At 46.5% G+C, this 18,094-nt stretch overlaps 1 protein-coding gene across 3 annotated transcripts; it reads left to right on the forward strand.

Annotated features, from left to right (window-relative positions):
• Positions 1-1,643: 1,643 nt before the first annotated feature.
• On the forward strand, positions 1,644-18,020 carry RAPSN (receptor associated protein of the synapse). Of its 3 annotated transcripts, none has more exons than XM_039538337.1 (8): positions 1,644-2,155; positions 4,856-5,194; positions 7,806-7,964; positions 8,344-8,442; positions 8,556-8,678; positions 15,215-15,268; positions 16,221-16,420; positions 16,969-18,020. In XM_039538337.1, the coding sequence occupies exons 1-8, from the start codon at positions 1,940-1,942 to the stop codon at positions 17,039-17,041; spliced, it is 1,263 nt and encodes a 420-aa protein (XP_039394271.1). In that variant the 5' UTR covers positions 1,644-1,939; the 3' UTR covers positions 17,042-18,020. The 3 variants fall into 3 exon arrangements, with proteins under 3 accessions (XP_039394271.1, XP_039394272.1, XP_039394273.1); XM_039538338.1 differs by having other exon boundaries at positions 8,556-8,627; XM_039538339.1 differs by lacking the exon at positions 1,644-2,155 and adding an exon at positions 2,936-3,200.
• The last annotated feature ends 74 nt before the right edge of the window (positions 18,021-18,094 follow it).

Raw genomic sequence — 18,094 nt, forward strand, 5'->3', positions numbered from 1 at the left:
ACACAGTGCCTCAATGCATTCCCTCTCTGCAGGACATGGCTCCTATGTCCTGATCTGTATTCTACAATCTGATGTATGAGTGAATGCTAATGTCCATTTTCTGACATGATGCTGCACAAGGAAGGCTCCGTCAGATTAGCAACCCCATCTATGACAGGCCATCTGGTTGACAGAAGAGCCCATGACCTAGCAACTGTTGGCCCGCCAAATTTAGGATCCCTCTCTTCTAGTGAAAGGGAACAGACTATTCAGGGACATCCTAGATCAAGGCACTAAGGTGCAGCAGATCAGAGGAGATATGTCCCTTGTGTCTAGAAACCTGATTCTTAAAAGAACTGATCTAATTTCCATTCCTGTCTCTTTTAGGAGATATGTAGGAAAGGATTTCAAAGCTGCCTTCTCACTAGCCCTGTAAAATTCTAATTCCTAAGAAGGTGACGGAATCCTACATTTTGGAGTGCAAGATGATCCATCACAACAAACTGATAAGTCAAGGATACAGGATGCAGGTTCTCTTACTTGGTATGTGACGTTCTTTTAGTAGTGTCCCCATGGGTGCTCTACTTCAGGTGTGTATGTGCTTCTGCACCTTTGATCTGAGATTTTTGGTAGCAGTGCCTGTTCAGTGCACACATGCACTCTACACATCCTCATGCCCTGTACCAAGGATCTATAGGGCTGCATGGGTGAACCGCCCTCAGTTCTTTGTCAACTAGTGTGCTCACTTCTACTGAGTGCTTTAGTGTTGTTAAATAGCTAGTTTATAGTTTGTAAATAGTTCCTTTTTACTTCTGTTTTTTTCCTTGTTTGCGGGTCACTTTAGACTCTTAATTTCTGGGATACTCCGTGATTTCCAGGCTTTGAATGTCTTTCCTGCCAGGAATCTCTCTCTGTTAATATGAGTGTCTGGAGGATACCCATATTCCCTCAGTGTTCAACCTGTACTTCATTTAAAAGCAAATCTTGTAAGAACAAGGAGATAAAGTTCAGGCTCCCATGATGGAGCAAGCCTTAAAACCAGCTTCAGACCAGGGCTCTGAAAACTCCCATGTACATACTGCCCCATCTACCTTCGGATCATGGTCTCGCAGAACTTCAGGGGGTAAGACTCCTGATACCCCAGCTATCTATAGATCCAGGTCACCAAGAGTTTCACGAGTTAAGGCTTCTGACAGCCTCGTTATCTCAGGACCTTGTCACTGAGGACTGGAAAGGAAAAGATAGCGGCTGCCACTTTGAGATCCCGGTCACCAAAAGCATCCGGGGAGGTGTCTGCATCTGTGCCTTATGATACTGAGAGTCTCACACTCCAAGATGATGGGTATCAATAAGAAAAGCAGGAGTATTAAATCTCCAAAGAGACTTCAAAGTGCCCAGTGATGGGAGAGGGGAGAAAGATTACTGAGACATCCCTGTCACTGCAGCTGATTGTCTTTCTCTGGGGTATTTATATATGTTGCATGCTGGGGGGGCAGGACTTGGGAGCAGTTGGCTCACTGTGACCTTGGCGTTACTAAGACTGACTGACATTCCTGTGAAGTCACGTGACCAGGACTGGCAGGCACAGCTGTAGCCAATAGGGAGGGGGAGCCCAGGAGTGGCCATTCCGATTGAATTTCACTCCAGCCACTTGGGGTTTTTTTTCTCTCTCCCTGTTGCACTTTTCTTCTTTCCTTCCTCTTTGTTTGTGGGGTTGGGCTGCAGAATGTTCTGATGGGGGCGTCAGTACATGAGATGTTTGCCTAGTGGATTTGGGACGCTGCCTTAAAGGCTTTTCAGCCCTCTACTCACCCTTTCCTGCTGACATTCCTGCATCCTGAAGCGTCTGAGGGTCTTATGGCCCCAACCCTCTACAATATGAAATCCACCTTCCTCCTTTAGGACATTCTCTGCATTCTCTCTCAGGCTCCTTGTTGCTGCTGTCCCAAAAGGTTAGTATATGAGGCTTTTTGGTGCAAAGGAGATGGGTCAGGACCAGACAAAGCAGCAGATAGAGAAAGGACTCCAGCTCTACCAGTCTAACCAGACAGAAAAGGCCCTGAAAGTCTGGATGAGGGTATTGGAAAAGACCACGGATCCTACTGGGAGGTTTCGGGTTTTGGGCTGCCTCATCACCGCTCACTCGGAGATGGGCAGGTACAAGGATATGCTAAAGGTAAGGTGATGCCAGGTTGAATGCCTGTCACTGTGTATCACACCCACAGTAGGGAGCAGCTGGGGATTATACTGTAAAAGCATGGTTTATATCTTGCCTGGAGCAAGGTGCATCAGACATTTGATGAATACAATGTGCTGCCTTCACCAGCTGGGGTCCTTACAGTGTCACTCTGCATTCCTGCTTCCTAGTTCTGGGCCCCAAAGATTCTTAAGGACCCAGTCCCCAGGTTTTCTCAGGTTGCTGGCCTGTAGTGCTGATCCTTAAATGCTTTGGGCTAGTACTCCAAAATTTCTTAACTTTGGAGATTCTTAGTTATTTTTCACAAATGGTGTGCTGGGCACTTTACATGCTATTTTGAAGGTAAAGTCCCTCCCAAAATTGCCCACAATGAGTACAAAAAACTCAAAGGGGATGATGTAGGACAAGCAGTGATGTGTTCCAGTGGGGTTAGTATCTGGCTACCTCCACAATTTTTGATATCTTAAATAGATTTTCTATTACTGGACTTTATTATAATTATATGTATTGCAGCAATTCCCACAATGTTTTCAGCACCGATCAAACATCCAGGAGACATTGCTGTTCAAACACAGTTGCTGATGTGATGAGCTTAGTCTAACAAATACTTGTTCACACGTCTCTAGTTGGGGAAGATGGGAAGTCAGGCTAAGAGAGAGAAAAAATAAATAGGCTTTTTGGAAGAGGCGTGTTTCAGGAGGGTGCTGGATGCGGAGCAGATGGAGGCCTGGGAGATAAGATCAGGGAGGGGATTCCCAGTATTGGGGGCAGCAAAGAGGGTGAGAAGGACCCAAAGAGCCATCTGTGTGGCTTGAGGAAAATAGAAGAGCAGAGAGAGGCTTGAAGCTAAACTGTGCAGAGTCTTAAAGGTGAAGACAAGAGCTTGAATTTGATGTAGTGAGTGTAGAGAAGCCAGTGCAGTGCTCTGAAGAGGGGCTGGGTGCATTTGGAACAGCAGTGTGTGTTTGGAAGGATGAGTCAAGGACCTGGGAGACTACACAGGAGGAATTTCTGGTACTCCAAGGTAAGAAACAATCCAGGCCTGAAAAGGAGTATTGCTGTGCTAATCCCTGTTATTTCTTGGGTAACAGACCCTGAGTTTGTATAGGGGATCAGAGGATATTTTTCTCCATGCTGATGATTGTTTGTTTATAAACTCTTCCAATTCGAGTGTTTAAATGGCACCATTTAAAGCAACTTGACTGCCACTTCCAATTAGTAAAGTATTGCGTGTGTCCAGAGTCCTATCCTCATAGCAAATACTAGGGGGAAAGGAGAAAAGGGGGTGAGAAGCAGTTGGGATGCATGTGAAGACAAGTGGGATGCTCTGAGAGGAGATGGGATCGGGGAGGAGAAAGACGAGGGCAATGAGGAAAGGAGATAAGGTATGGTTGTGTGAAGAGAATGTTTTGAGTTGTGTGGGAACAAATGAGACAGGTGAAGGAAAACTGGATAGAATTAAAACCACACTGATAACCTGGAAAGAAAATAGAAAACAGGGTCATTGTAGGTGAAATTTCTCCAAGATCCTTGTAACATAGGGAAAAGAGCATGACTTCAATAAAGCAGAAGAGTTCATACTATCCAAGGGATTAAAGAGGAAGTAAGGGGACTTTTATAGATATATGGGCAAACAAACAAGAAGGTATATGAATGAATGAGAAGAGGCATGAAATTAATGATAGTTTAAAAGGGCTGTGATGCTTAACTTTGTTTGGAGAAAAAGGTATTTAAGTGGCAAATGAAAGAAAAGAGGCTTCGATACTTAGAATTTATACAAGACCCTGGATCCACATAGCACACTTCCCAAGGGGGTAAGGGAATTAGTGGACAATGAGAACACTGGCAATTATTTTTGAAACTTCATAGAGAACGGGAAAGGTTCTAGAGGACTAGAAAAAAAATAAGTGCGGTTTCAGTCTTCAAAGAGGGAATGAAAAGTGACCCTTGAGAATTATCATCCAGTAAATCTACCTTTAATCCCTAATAAAATAATGAAACAGAGAGAGAAGATGCTAAGCATCTAGTATTGCAATTATTAATTTAGCCCATATATTGTGCTTTGTTCATCACAAGACACAGAAGAAGACATTCCCTGCCCTGAATAGTTTACAGTTTAAAGAGACTTAGATTAGGGTAACTGAACCATATGCAATGAGAGAGTCATTTATAAAGCACAAATCTTGTCAGACAAATTGGATTGCTTTTCAATAGAAGCACAGAATGAATGGTTGAAGGAAGCTTGATAGAAGTGATTTCTATTGTTTAGCAGAATATTTGATACAATCTTAAATCCTCCTCAAAATTAATTCTGGGAGGTGCTGAGGTGCATGGGGATAAGGAAAGAAGTAGTAGTGTAGGAAAAGCTGAGCTGTAAAGTGCAGAAATGCCTTTTTCCATGGCCATTTGGCAGCTCTTTCCACCAATTTCTAACCCAGATCTCTTCCCTCTGCCAAAGGTAGAGAATACAGAGAGAGGTTTCTCCAGTCTACTTATATGCTGTGTAACCCACCTCATGGCCTGCCCACTTGGGTATTTTACCAATCAATGCTGTCTTGTTGGACTCTTTTGTCCTGACCACAGGCTATGTAACTTCTGTGCAGGGTACAATTCCCTTGGAAGCACAGGCTTTATTCCTACAGAGAGACCCTCTATAAACACTCTCTTCTCTGCTGAAAGTTTGCAGTTGTGCAGATTGACACAGCTCGGGAGCTAGAGGACCCTGACTACCTTATGGAGAGCTACCTGAACCTGGCTCGGAGCAACGAGAAACTCTGTGAATTCCAGAAAACCATCTCTTACTGTAAGACGTGCCTGAACATGCAGGGCACCACTGTGAGCCTGCAACTGAATGGCCAGGTGAGCCTCAGTATGGGTAATGCCTTCCTGGGCCTCAGCATCTTTCAGAAGGCACTGGAGTGTTTCGAGAAAGCCCTGCGCTATGCACACAACAATGACGACAAGATGCTGGAATGTCGCGTCTGCTGCAGCTTGGGGAGTTTCTACACACAGATCAAGGTGCGGAAACGCAGCTCAGCTGGTGACCTAGGGGATGGGAAGTAACAGTGGGAAAATTTCCCCCTATCTTGGTACAAGAAGGGACCAGGGTGGGCAGGGATTCACCCTATATCTTGGATACAGGAAGTAGTTCATAGAGTTTGAGAGAGAAAGGGTTGTTCTGGGAAGGTTTTAACACTCTGCTTCTAATGCCACTAATGACTATTCTGCTTAAGGCTTAAGTCAAGGAGCTCAATAGAGGACATTTACACAGCATCCCAAAGGTAGAAGGTGTGATTCACATTCTTTGGTATACAGCGCACACAGCTCTAAAACCTGGACAGCCACAGAGATGTGGTCTAGGCATGGGACTGGGAGTCGACTTCTGGGCGTGGGTTCTATACTTACCTCTGCCACTGACTCACCATGTGACTTCGGGCAAGTCTCCTACCCCTTCTGTGCCTCAGTTTCCATAAAATAAGTATAGTGACTAAGGCCAGCGTTTGTTGTAGCTATGAATTCTATGACAAAAGAATTACAGTAACTCCTCACTTAAAGTCGTCCCAGTTAAAGTAGTTTAGTTATTAAGTCATTGTCCTACTAGAAAACATGCTCGTTTAAAGCTGTGCAATGTTCCAACACCCTCCACCACCACCCCAAGTGTCTGCCGGTGGGCCCGGCAGATCAGTGCCTCCCCTCTCCCTCTCCCTGCCTACCACAATCAGCTGTTTTGTGGCATGCAGGGAGGGAGGGGGGAGGAGCGAGGATGTGGCGTGCTTGGGGGCAGAACTGGGTGGGAAGAGGCAGGACGGGGTCTTGGGGGTGAGGGGGGTTAAGGGTGGGGCCTGGGGCAAAGCATCCCCTGGCAGTTTGAAAAGTCGGCGCCTGTGGCCCCAGAAGCCTGTGGATGTCTCCAGCTGTGCAGGGATCTAGAGGTCTCTGTGTTGTGTGTCCCGAGCATACCATGCAACCTGGCAGATTGGTTCTCTTAGGAGACGACTGGCCTTCCCAGCACCCGAGGTGGGGAAGGACCTACAGTGACTAACTGGAGCAGGCATTTGTGTGATCTGCTGCTCAGAGGCCAGCAAACACATCCCCATTGGGTCCTGGAGAAGGATGCAGCACAGTGTCACTTCCTATGTGCTGCTGCTTGCCTGCACTGCCTGGCTCCCATGTTGAGCCCAAACCCGCAGAGCTTGCATGGGGAGGACTATTCTGCTCGAGGCTTATGTCAAGAAGATCAATAGAGGGCATTTACACAGCATCCCAAAGGTAGAAGGTGATATTCACATTCTTTGGTATTGGCCAGGAACGGGGAACCGCAGCCAATGGGAGCTTTGGGGGAGGTACCTGGAGGCTTGGCAAGAGCCACACATGCGAAGCCCTCCGCCCCACCCCCATGGGCCGCAGTGCTTCCTGCAGTGGCGTGGGGCTGGGGCCAGGGCAGGTGCGCGCCGCTGCCACCCCGGAGCCACTTTAGGTAAGCGGCGCCGGGCCAGAGCCCAAACCCTGCCTGCACCCCACCCTCCAACTCCCTTCCCTAAGCCCCCTGCCTGCACCTCGCACCCCTCCTGCACCCCAACCCCCTTCCCTGAGCCCCCTCATACACCCTGCACCCCTCCTTTGCCCCAATCCCTTGCCCTGAGCCTCTTCCTGCACACCACACCCCCTCCCGCACCCCAACCCCCTGCCCCTGCCCTGCATACAATTTCCCCACCCAAATGTGGCCCTCGGCCCCAGAAGTTTGCCCACCCTTGTCTTATAAACTCATGATTAAAAAAAACCCTTATCTCCCACTGGTCCTCCAACAAAACCAGAGAAATTAAAACTATCCTTGATATTTCGAAGGTAAAAATCAAGCAGGAAAAAAATAAAAAAAACCTTTGATCTCCTTTATACATCACAAAGAATGAAAAAAAATGGCACACGGGTAGAGGTTTTTTTATTTATTTATTTTTAATCTTTTGCAGGTCACTTTTAAATGGTTTTATATTGTTAGATAAATATGATGATGATTTTACACTACTTTTATTCTTAAATAAAGGAGATTTATTTGACTTCTCATAATTTCCTAGGAGAAACAAAATTATTAAGATATTGGATGCCATGATCTTTCCTTTTTAAAAAAACAAAGTGATGACTGTGACAAAGCCCTGATTTCCTCCACTCCCCCTTTCCCCATTTACTGCCATAACAACCAACCAGACCCAAAAGAGATTCTGACCCACCTGGTGTAGAATGTGAGGGTTAATTGTGTGGAAAACATTTTGAAGTTGAGAAAGGCTCTGTAAGAATGTAGAAGGCTGAGATGATGGAGGAGCAGATAAGGGTACAGGTGGCTCTGAACCCAGCTTTGGCCGTAAGGAGGGTAAATCATCTCTATAATGAGAAGCAGAGTCCTTTCCTTATGGATGTCGCTCTGAGCTGACCATGTAATCACCCCAGCATATAATTTTAAATTCTGGACCTGCTAGGGACATGTGCTGGGGAAAATGGAGTCTACCATGTGGCAATTTTAGCTTCCTTAGATGGATACACATGCTCATTTTGAAATGTTGGAGGGTCCTATTACTGCAGGGGCAGTATAACTCTCTAACTTATTTCTTTCCTTCTGTGGGTCTCTGCCTTCCAGGACTATGAGAAAGCCCTGTTCTTCCCATGTAAAGCAGCTGAATTGGTGAATGATTATGGAAAGGGCTGGAGTTTGAAGTACCGAGCAATGAGCCAGTACCACATGGCAGTGGCCTATCGGAAGCTGGGGCACCTGGCAGATGCTATGGAATGCTGTGAGGTACAAGGTGGAGGTAGAGATACTGGGCCAAACGTGGCAGAGATATGCTGGAGTGGGGGAGAGGTGTCTGGAGGTCAGGATTAGGGGGTACAGAGATATAGCAACATTCACCTTGTACCCCAGATACCGCTTCTGCCTCCCACCCCTAGAGACAGCACATCTGTGGTTTCATTAGCCAAAGCTGTTCTCAGGGACTAGGGTCAGGGATGCCCTCTGCTGGGAACATGCGTTGTACAACTGTTGTCGAGGCTTTCTTCCCCTAGGGTGTGTCATTTCTCTGAAGCTGGCCATTGAGGCAGGCTCTGGGGTATTGTGAGGGCTTCAATCCCTGCTGGGTTTGAGGAAGGTTCTTGTACTGACTGGAGGTGTTTTCTTTCAGGAGTCAATGAAGATTGCTCTGCAGCATGGGGACCGGCCACTGCAGGCACTGTGCCTACTCTGCTTTGCTGATATCCACCGCAGCCGAGCAGACATACAGGTAGGAGCAAGGGGAGACAGAAGGGAAGAGTCGGGGATGGAAAGGAGATTTGGAAAAGGAGCACCAGGACTGGGCACAAGTAAATGTGTCTCACTGTCTATCTCATGCTGCAGACAGCCTTTCCTCGCTATGATTCCTCCATGAGCATCATGACAGAGATTGGAAACCGCCTGGGACAGATCCAGGTACTGCTGGGAGTGGCCAAGTGTTGGGTGATCCAGAAGGAGCTAGACAAGGTCAGTCACAGGCCATTGCTGAGGAAACTGGGGCCCTCTCCCGTGGTCCTCTATTCTACACACAGGATCTGGTACTTGACTACTGACATTTTTCTACATAATCCAACTTGGGAAGCTGGGAATCTGTCATAAATTGAGTACACTCATACTGGATCCAGATCCGTGGTCTACAAAGTCACGTGGCCAGTACCAGATGCTTCACAAGAAAACACACATTGCACAGAGATAACTGCAGTGAAAAGAGGGGTCACTTCCTGCCTCCCATCTTGTACTCTGAAGCAAATCTTATTGACTCTCTCTCCCAACTGTATAATTAGTATTAGTGATTGTGGTATTTACAGCCCAATAGATGCATCCTGTGCTTTACAGAAAAACATATGACACAGAGCTGACTAGAGGAGCTTAGATTCTAGGATAGATAAAATATAGCATGGAACAGGGAGAGATGGTAGCAAACAAAGAAGTGGGAATGGGCAGGAGATTACATGGTACAAGCCTGTGAGGTTTTTTTTTTCACTATGTGTACAGCATGTTAGTGCCTTTAAAATAATACAATTACCCCCACAAAAACTACATTAAAAGAAGAATATTAAGGTTGCAAAGTGACGCACTCAAAAGTTAGGAAATGTCAGAATCAAGATTGCCTGTACAACCTTAATTTCAAATCCCATATGAATTATGATAGTCTTTAATTGTACATTACGTATTTTTTCTACAGGACCCCGCCTCAGTCAGTCCACAGAATGGAGGGAGCTCACTTAATGGGCAACTATTCAGTATTTTGTTTCTCTTCATTGTTCAGTGTTTGGCCCCAGGCCTTATTTACTGCACACCATCCAAAACCTGCTCTGAAGACAGAATTATTCATTTCCTTATGGACTTTTCTGTGAAGTTAATCACTACAGTATCTGAGTGCTTCACAAACATTAACTAACTTATTTTCACAACTCCTATGAAACGAGGGGGTATTATTACCATCATTTTACAGATGGTGAACTGAGGCACAGAGAGATTAAAGTAAAAGTATCCGTTAATTTTGGGTGCTCAGAGTTATCTAAGACCTAATTTTTTTAGCGTACTTAGCATTATATAGCACTTCATATGTTCAAAGCACAGCTCTCATTGACTTCAGTTCCAGTTGTGAGCGCTCAGCACTTTTGCAACTTAGACCCCAGGATCTCAAGTCAGGCACTCAGAAAATGAAGAGCATGCAACTAGTGACAAAATATGTAAAAAGTTGGGTTGAAGTGATCACATAGGAACTCTGTGGCAGAAACAGGGATAGAATCCAATTCCTTAGGGCAGCTTTCAACTGCTTTTCAACTGCTGTAACCGTAAGACCCTCCTTTCTCTTCCTGCAACCCTCTGCTTCATTCACTACGGACCTTCTAACTTCTGAAACAAACGAAGCAGGGAATCTACAGACTACAACCTCCTTCACTACCCAACCCTGATTTATCCCCATCCTGTGCACCAAGTAAACCAAGGATTCTGTGGAGAAAATAGTATGCGATCATGTAATCAACGACTGTATCGTAATGCATATGCAAAAGGGGGCCGAGCTAAGGTTGCACAGACAATCTTAATTCTGGCATTTTCCAACTTATGAGTGCTTGACTTTACAACAACATTAGTAAGGTTGCAATGTACTTTTTCCATCGTGTTGCATCTTATTGCCACCCATCATGGTTCTTCAGCAGGTTGGAACATTTAGATCCATCACACAGAGACCTTCTGCCACTTGAACTAATGGAATACTGACAACAGTAGTAGGATGCCATCCTCTTTGTGGATCAGCATAGAGGGAGATGAGACATTTTGCCAGTGAGTTTCACAGACTTCTGCTGACAGCAGAGGAATGGTGAGACTCAGGAATCATAAAAATGAAGGGCTGGAAGGGACCTGAAGAAGTCATCAAGTCCAGCACGTTGCACTGAGGCAGGATCAAGTAAACCGAGACCATCCTTGACAGGTGTTAGTCCAACCTGTTAAACCTAGACATTCCCAATCTCTAACCCTCAGGCTTCTCATGCCAGTCTCCCTCCCCAGCAAGTTCCAATGTCACCCCTCCACACTCCTGATCCCAGTTTCCTTGCCCAGCCAATCCCAGTTCCTCACTCTGGGCTCCTTACCAGATCGATCTGTCTCCCACACTAGCCTCCAGCTGCCTCTTCCCTCACTGGCTCCCAGTCTTAATCTTCCTCCCTGAGGTCCTTGTCTAATCAATGTCCTTCCCCACACCCCATTCCTTTTCCCAGTCTCTCTGACCAACCATTCTCAGTTCTGCTCTTTATCTTGACTTCTCATTAATGCTCTCTTCTCCACTCACCTCCTTCCCTCAGCCCACTTGTTCTCAGTCGCACTATCCATGCTCAGCCAGTCTCATTCTCCCTTCCTCCCAGCCTGTTTCCCTCCTTCTTTCTTGACAGCCTTCAGTCTGTTTCTGCCACCACCCCAGCAGATCCATTGCCCTCCCGCTTGCCCCTCTGTTTTCAAATCAAGCAGCTTCCTCCTCCACACTGCCCTGTGCCCAGCAAAGGTGGCATTGAGAGCACAGGAGAGACATGTTCTCAGTTCAGGTGCCTTGATCTGTACCACACATGGCCTGCCACAGCACAGAGCTTCTATTGCAGGGAATGTCCTGCTCAGCCCTGGGCTGGAGCATGCCCCGTGTGGATGGAATTTTGGGGGACTTAAGCTGCTAAAATGTAAAGTCTACTGAGCATGCGCAAACTGCAATTTTTCAAAGGCTTATAGTGTGGCCAAATTTGAGTGGATTTTGAGGAGGAAGGCAAAAGGTACATCCCTGATACTAAAGCTATCACACCATGCGAACTTTCAGTTCCCTATGTGACCCGTGTCTGGGGCAGCAATCACTGAAAATGCCAAGGTCAGAGCAGGCTGCAACAGGGAGAGCAGATACTCCCAAAACTGGTGGTTAACACTGAAGTTAAATTCACCAACCAGTCACAAACTGTGCTGCTGATCCCCCATATTGGTTATCAAGAAGCTAAAAAAGAAATCACGCAGCCTGCTTACTGCATTCCAGTTCTCTGGTTCCCAATCAACACAGAGGTCCAATATAGTGAGAAGTTGTTTAAAAACTCTGCTCACATATACAAAATGTTCTTCTGACTCCAAAGGGTCAGCCATGTTACCAGGTCAATATTAGTTTGGATCTTACCCAAAATACCACACTGCCAGCTAATCCTTTAGTGCCTAAAACTAAAGGTTTATTATAAAGAAAAAAGAAAGCACAGGAAGAGAGTTGTTAAATGATAAAGCACTCATATACATACAGAGACTTCAAAGTCCATATATCCGGTTCTTAGCAATACTGGTGCGTTTGCTGGCTTGAAACTCCCTCTGGAACATATCCAGCTTGGATGGGTCATTCAGTCCTTTGTTCGGAGCTTCAGTTTGTAGAAAAGTACTCCAGAGGTAAGAAGTAGGAATGAAGTGAATGCATCTGACTTTTATATTCTTTTGCCATGTAGCTTTTACTTCCTGTATCCCAAACACAAGCTTCACAGCACATGGCATATGAGAGCCTTAGGCTGTGTCTACACTACACACCTTTTAGCAACACAGCTGACCCGCTAAAAGGTGCGCAGTGTGCCCGCTCTTTGTCGGCAGGAGAGAGCTCTCCCTGTGACAAAAAACTTCCACGCCCAACGTGCGGCAGTAGCTTTGTCAGCGGACAAAGCGCTGTTCACACCGGTGCTTTTCATTGGTAAAACTTGCTGTTCAGGCGTTCCTGAACGACAAACGTTTTACCAATGAAAGTCCAGTGTAGACCAATTGTTTATACTGCCAATTGAAAGACAAAACTTTTGTCATTCACAGGTGCTTACACACACACACACACACGCGCTTTTGCCGCAGCAAGTGGCAGTGTAAACAGCTTGTTGTTCGTAGGAGCGCTTTTCTATTGACAATGCAAACCCTGCTCATAGGGGGTGGAAGTATTTAGTTGGCAAAAGGCCGACAAACAGTGTTTTTACACTGCCCGACTTTTACCAACTCGGCCATGTCGCTAAAAGCTGTGTAGTGTAGACAAAGTCTTAGAGTTCTCTGGCCACGGGCCTGCCCCTACATGCCTTGCTGACTCATAAGGTGTATCCCCTGGCTCCTTTCAATTAGTTCATTGTACAGCTGATGACCCTTGATGTGCCATCAAACAGGCTAGGCAGTGCTGATGCCAGTCTGTCTGGGGGTGTCACCCAGAAACACAGCACAAGTTTGGAAATACAGATATACCATACATATCTATAACTCACAATACAACGGTGATACAAACATATAAACCAAGATTATCATATTTGGAAAATTATAATATTTTCACAGATCCACGGCATACCTGGTCAGATTCCTTGCAATTTTATAATATTGGTATCAATAATATTATAAATGGTCTCCCATATTCCATACAGCGTCACACCGTACTTAAAAGAATGGGGGCATTAGAGCTTTTAAAATAGGTCACCAGAATTTAACATGGTCAAAACAACTTATTTTTTCCCTACCCTCATTTTCAGAAATGGCAGAATCATTTTGGCTGATATTTTTCCAATAAAGTCTGCCTGAGGCAGACACCCAGCATGGAAAACTACAGCCTACACTGTTAAAGTTTGGCAAAGTTAGAAATATATGAAAAGAGGGTCTTGTAATGGGAAGTGACTGGCAACCTTAATAATATATGATACTACCAGCTCTGCCTATAATCTGAATCCTCAGCTGTGGCCAAGCTGTGCTGAGCACAGGTGACGAGACAGGAGCCAAAGTAGGCTTTACATTTATAAGACAATTTAGACAATGAGGAGTCCGATTGCACCTTAAAGACTAACAGATTTATTTGGGCATAAGCTTTCGTGGGTAAAAAACCCACTTCTTCAGATGCATGGAGTGAAAATTACAGATACGGGCTTTTTTTTTTAATGCCTGTATCTGTAATTTTCACTCCATGCATCTGAAGAAGTGGGTTTTTTATCCACGAAAGCTTATGCCCAAATAAATCTGTTAGTCTTTAAGGTGCGATCGGACTCCTAGTTTTTCTGGATACAAACTAACACAGCTGCCTCTCTGATACTTAAGACAATTTAGAACAGCCTTAGGACTAATTTGTGCTGGCTGCTAACAGCCCCCAAAAGACCATTCTGCTAGCTAGGGATTTCCAAAGAACAGCAGCCATGCCCCCCAGTTTTGTTCCTACTCCCACCAAACTTGCCCAACTGCTAGGGCTGGAGTATATGGTATGGGTTTTAGGGCCAGTGGCACTTGGTGATTCGCCCTACACTGAGGGAATCCACAACCAGCTGGTTAAGATGGCTTTCTGCCTGTTTTGTGCTGCAGTGCAAAGCAGGCAGAAGAAAGGTGAGTGATTTTAGTTAGATTGGCACAGAATCTAGGTTCAGTAAGACAATTATTTTTTTAAATCCTGTGTGGTATTAGGCTCTCTGGCCCCTGCAGCCAAGAGTTCTCCACTCCTTAGGGCTGTTGGTGAAATCTTTCCTTTTATAAGTTCTAAATTAATCAGCTATTAATTTAATTGAATGACCCCTCTGTTCTTGTGGAATGCAAGAAATGAGGAAGCAACTTCACTACACCCTTCATTACTTTGTTCATCTCCATCGAGATCCTGCTAACTCCACCACCACACTGGAATAAGCCAGAAGTCCACTTAGTCTGGTATCCCATTTCCCAAAGCAATCAATGCCAGATGCTTTCTAGGAATAATAAACCTAATTAATTATACAATCCTGTTTAATGGGAAACTCCTTCTCCCATACTGCCAGCTGAATCCCTGAAGTCGGTTGCTCAATAACCCTGGAGGGCAGAGGCTAGTTATCAGCATTATTTCTTGTTCTGAGGGATGGGGGAGCTGTAAAGACTCACTTAGAATAGCAGCTGCTAGAACAATGCTACTTCCCTGCAGGATGGCAAGGCCAGGGCAACAGCTCCTTTCTATACCCCAGCACAGGGGTCCTGGGCAGCAGAAGTAGGACAAGTTGGGTGGAAGCCACATGTGTTGTTAGCAATGCTGGTCCTTGTTCCTGCCTCTCTTGTCCCAGTGGAAGTAGACACTGAAGTGGCCCAAAGACTGGGGGGGGGGGAGGGAGGGGGAGGAGAGAGCACCTTTGGTGCACTTAGCAGCAGCTAGTTGCTTTGCTATGCTTAAGCCCAGCCCTGGTTTACTGCCCTGGAGTTTAATTAGTTCTATAACCTCTCCCTTTGGAGACACCAGTCTCTGTCAAGGCTGCACTCCGACTTCCCATTCAATGTGCATCCTTATGACCCTTCAGTGAGCAGGCAGTTTACTGAGCTTTGTGAGGACATGCTGTGAGTGTGAACATCCCACCACAGATTTCTGGCTTCTACTGGAGTGTAGGAATGTTTTATTAACCCTAATGCCATTACCTTCTCATTCCTTAGCCTTTCAATTCTCAGCATGTCCCTCACCATGCAGAGCTGGTGCTGAATTGTTGGCATAACTGGTGACGTGCTGATATGTGAGGTCTCTGTTCTCGCCTCTACAGGCACTGGAAGGCATTGAGAAGGCCCAAGAGCTGGCAGAGGGACTGGGGAACAAGGTAAGAGTTCACAGGTCCCCTCCACCAGTGTCCAGAGCCCTCTAATGGGGATTTCAGTGTCCACTCTATCTTCCAGCCTCACACTGCCTTCTGTTAAACTCCATAAGCCCATGTTAACCAATAGGTCCTCGAGGCTCAGGGTGAGTGTCTTGGGTGTAGAATGTGAACCATTTCTGAGTTTGTTTTTAGTTCAGGTGAGTCAGTAGCTGGGGAATATTCTGAGCGTGTGGGGTGGATGATGGCAACTGAGAGACCCTTAGAAAGTTTAGTGGGGAGCCAGAGTGAGTTAAACAAGTGGGAAGAAGAGGGAGGCAAATTGTTAGACAGGAAAATAACAGCAGTGAGGAGAAATGGAGGACTAGGGGTCCTTTCCCTGACAAATAGCTACATGTAGAGTGACCAGATGTCCCGATTTTATAGGGACAATCCTGATTTTTGGGTCTTTTTCTTATATAGGCTCCTATTACCCCCCCCCCCCAACCCTGTCCCGATTTTTCACATTTGCTGTCTGGTCACCCAAGCTACATGGCATTAATTTGCTGGCCAGCCAGCCTCCAGGATACTCTGCTAGTATATGCTGAGCATAGTGCACCAATTGCATACTGGCTAGGAGCCTAGACGGAAGTGAAGAGGTGACTTATGGGCGTGCAGGTGCCTAGGAAAACCAGCTCTATGAAAAGATGCAGAATGGTTGGAGCGCTGCAAACCTGGGTTCCCCTTTAGTGGCACATTGGGACAAAAGGATAAAGATAGACGGGAGGCCCTCTAGATGCTCACGGGATAAATCCTGACCCCTGGGCAAGTTTGTGTTTTCTGTGGTGAGGCTCATGTGTCCCCCAGATGGCTGGTGGGGCTGAAGAAGACTCATCCTTCTACTGCTCTCCCCATGTTGTTGGTTCTCCTTCACCTTGCCCCATCGTCTCTCTCTCATGCCTCTGCCCTCTGTGCACAGCTTGGTCTGCTGAAGCTTCACTGCCTGTGTGAAGGGATCTATCGCACAAAGGGACAGCAACGGGAACTTCGTGACCATGTGGTGAAGTTCCACGAGTGTGTAGAGGAGATGGAGCTGTACTGCGGCATGTGTGGAGAGTCCATTGGGGAAAAGAACAACCAGCTCCAGGCGCTGCCTTGCTCCCATTTCTTCCATTTAAAGTAATGAGCACCATGGATAGGGCTGAGTGGGGAACATGAGAATGGAGGTGGGAGATGAGGCAGATGGTTAAAGAGGGATTTCCGCAGGGGGAATAGAATAAGGCAGGAGTTCAGCAGAGATTTATGGGAGAGGGCTGGGGCTAGAGAGGGATCTGTGAAGGGATAAGAGTAACAGAAAAGCCCCATTAGTGTCCAGAATAGAACTGTCCTCTGCAGTCTGAATATGCCAAATCACTTAGAGTGTACTTCCTCAAGATGTCCTGCTATTGTTTATACAAAATCAGTGACTCCTCTACAAAGTCACCCACCATCTAATCTTTAACATTACTCTCCCTGACTGTTGGAAGTAATAGGGAGTCCCCTACGTGCTAAGTCTCACTTCAAGAATGGAGAGTAGAGGTATGAACCCATCTAAAGAGTTTTGTGAGACAGGCCCTAAGCCACTTCCTTCCCCACCCCTGGGATAGCAGTCCAGGTCTGTGAATCAGAACCCCTTGGGCCTCTCTCTGTAGGCATGCATGGTGAGAAATGACCACTTCCTGTTGCAGATGCCTCCAGACCAATGGGACCCGTGGCTGCCCCAACTGCCGCCGTTCATCAATGAAACCAGGATTTGTGTGACCTGCTGAATCAGTCATTTTGAGAGAGCTCATATTCCGACTTGAAACAGAGGCCAGAAGACAGAACCTTGGAATGTCATCCAGTGTGCACAGCCTGAAAGGAGGACCCTTATTTGCAGGTGGAGAGGTCTCCTGCACAGGATGCAACAAGTGCACCTTGATCTTTTACTCTAACCTGACATTTTACCTGTGTTCAGAAGCAGCAGTCATCCTGGAGTCTCTCTGGAACCACCTCTCTAGAGCCAGTTTCACACTCTTATCATGCCTGTTCTAGGACTTGCCTGACACTTTCTCCAGTGCCAGTTCACACTCCATTTTGCTCCTATTCAGTCAGCTGTACCAGGGCTAGTTATTGTCTTTACGTGCCTTTCTTTGGTGCTTTTTTTTTTGGCCCTGTGAGAAGTGATGCTGGGTAGATGTAGTACAGCAACGTTGTCTGTGTTGGGAGTAGCAGCCTCTTCTCAGCATGCCCTGCTGTAAATGGTGCCAGTATACTCCATAGGCTCCCTTTCTTCAGCAACAGGATTTAGACCCTATTTCTGCCTTATACTAGATCTCTCCTAGCAATTCACTATCACGTGTAAAAATGGATTTAATTCAGAAATCTGTATTAATGAGAAAACAAACCCAAGGTATGACTATGAGAGTGTCCTGTGCCATCATGTCCTCCTCGTCTCCCGCTAGGCCTTAGCGCCTTACTCTTTTCAGCGTGTCCTCAGCTGTCTGCTGGGGCCTCTGTCCCCCTCTCTGTGCTAATGCAATACCCACCCGGTACGGCTGCAGGACTCTGTTTGTGTGACCCCCAGAGCTCTGTGCAACCAGGGTGGCTCCCTGCACAGGACTGTTCAGCGTGGAACTGCTGCAAGCGGCACGTGGGCCGCGCGGCGGTGTCACCGGACAGGCGCTGGGGGCCAGCCAGGCAGAGCAGGTTTCGTGTGTTCTCAGCCCAGGGCCGCGCACGCGCTATATTTACACCCACCAGGTTGTATTTGCAAATAAAGTCTTTGCACCCACGCCCGGCTGGCTCTGCTCGTGCCCGGGGGAGGGGCCACGC

Source organism: Mauremys reevesii, linkage group 4 (assembly GCF_016161935.1).
Source record: "Mauremys reevesii isolate NIE-2019 linkage group 4, ASM1616193v1, whole genome shotgun sequence".
Classification (NCBI taxonomy): Eukaryota; Metazoa; Chordata; order Testudines; family Geoemydidae; genus Mauremys; species Mauremys reevesii.

Bases quoted from the DNA above. Each gene is read 5' to 3' on its own strand.
- RAPSN (XM_039538337.1), top strand. From the start codon at position 1,940: ATGAGGCTTTTTGGTGCAAAGGAGATGGGTCAGGACCAGACAAAGCAG. The intron at 15,269-16,220 runs GTAAGAGTTCAC...CTCTGTGCACAG, and splicing joins CAGAGGGACTGGGGAACAAG to CTTGGTCTGCTGAAGCTTCA. The intron at 16,421-16,968 runs GTAATGAGCACC...TTCCTGTTGCAG, and splicing joins TCCCATTTCTTCCATTTAAA to ATGCCTCCAGACCAATGGGA.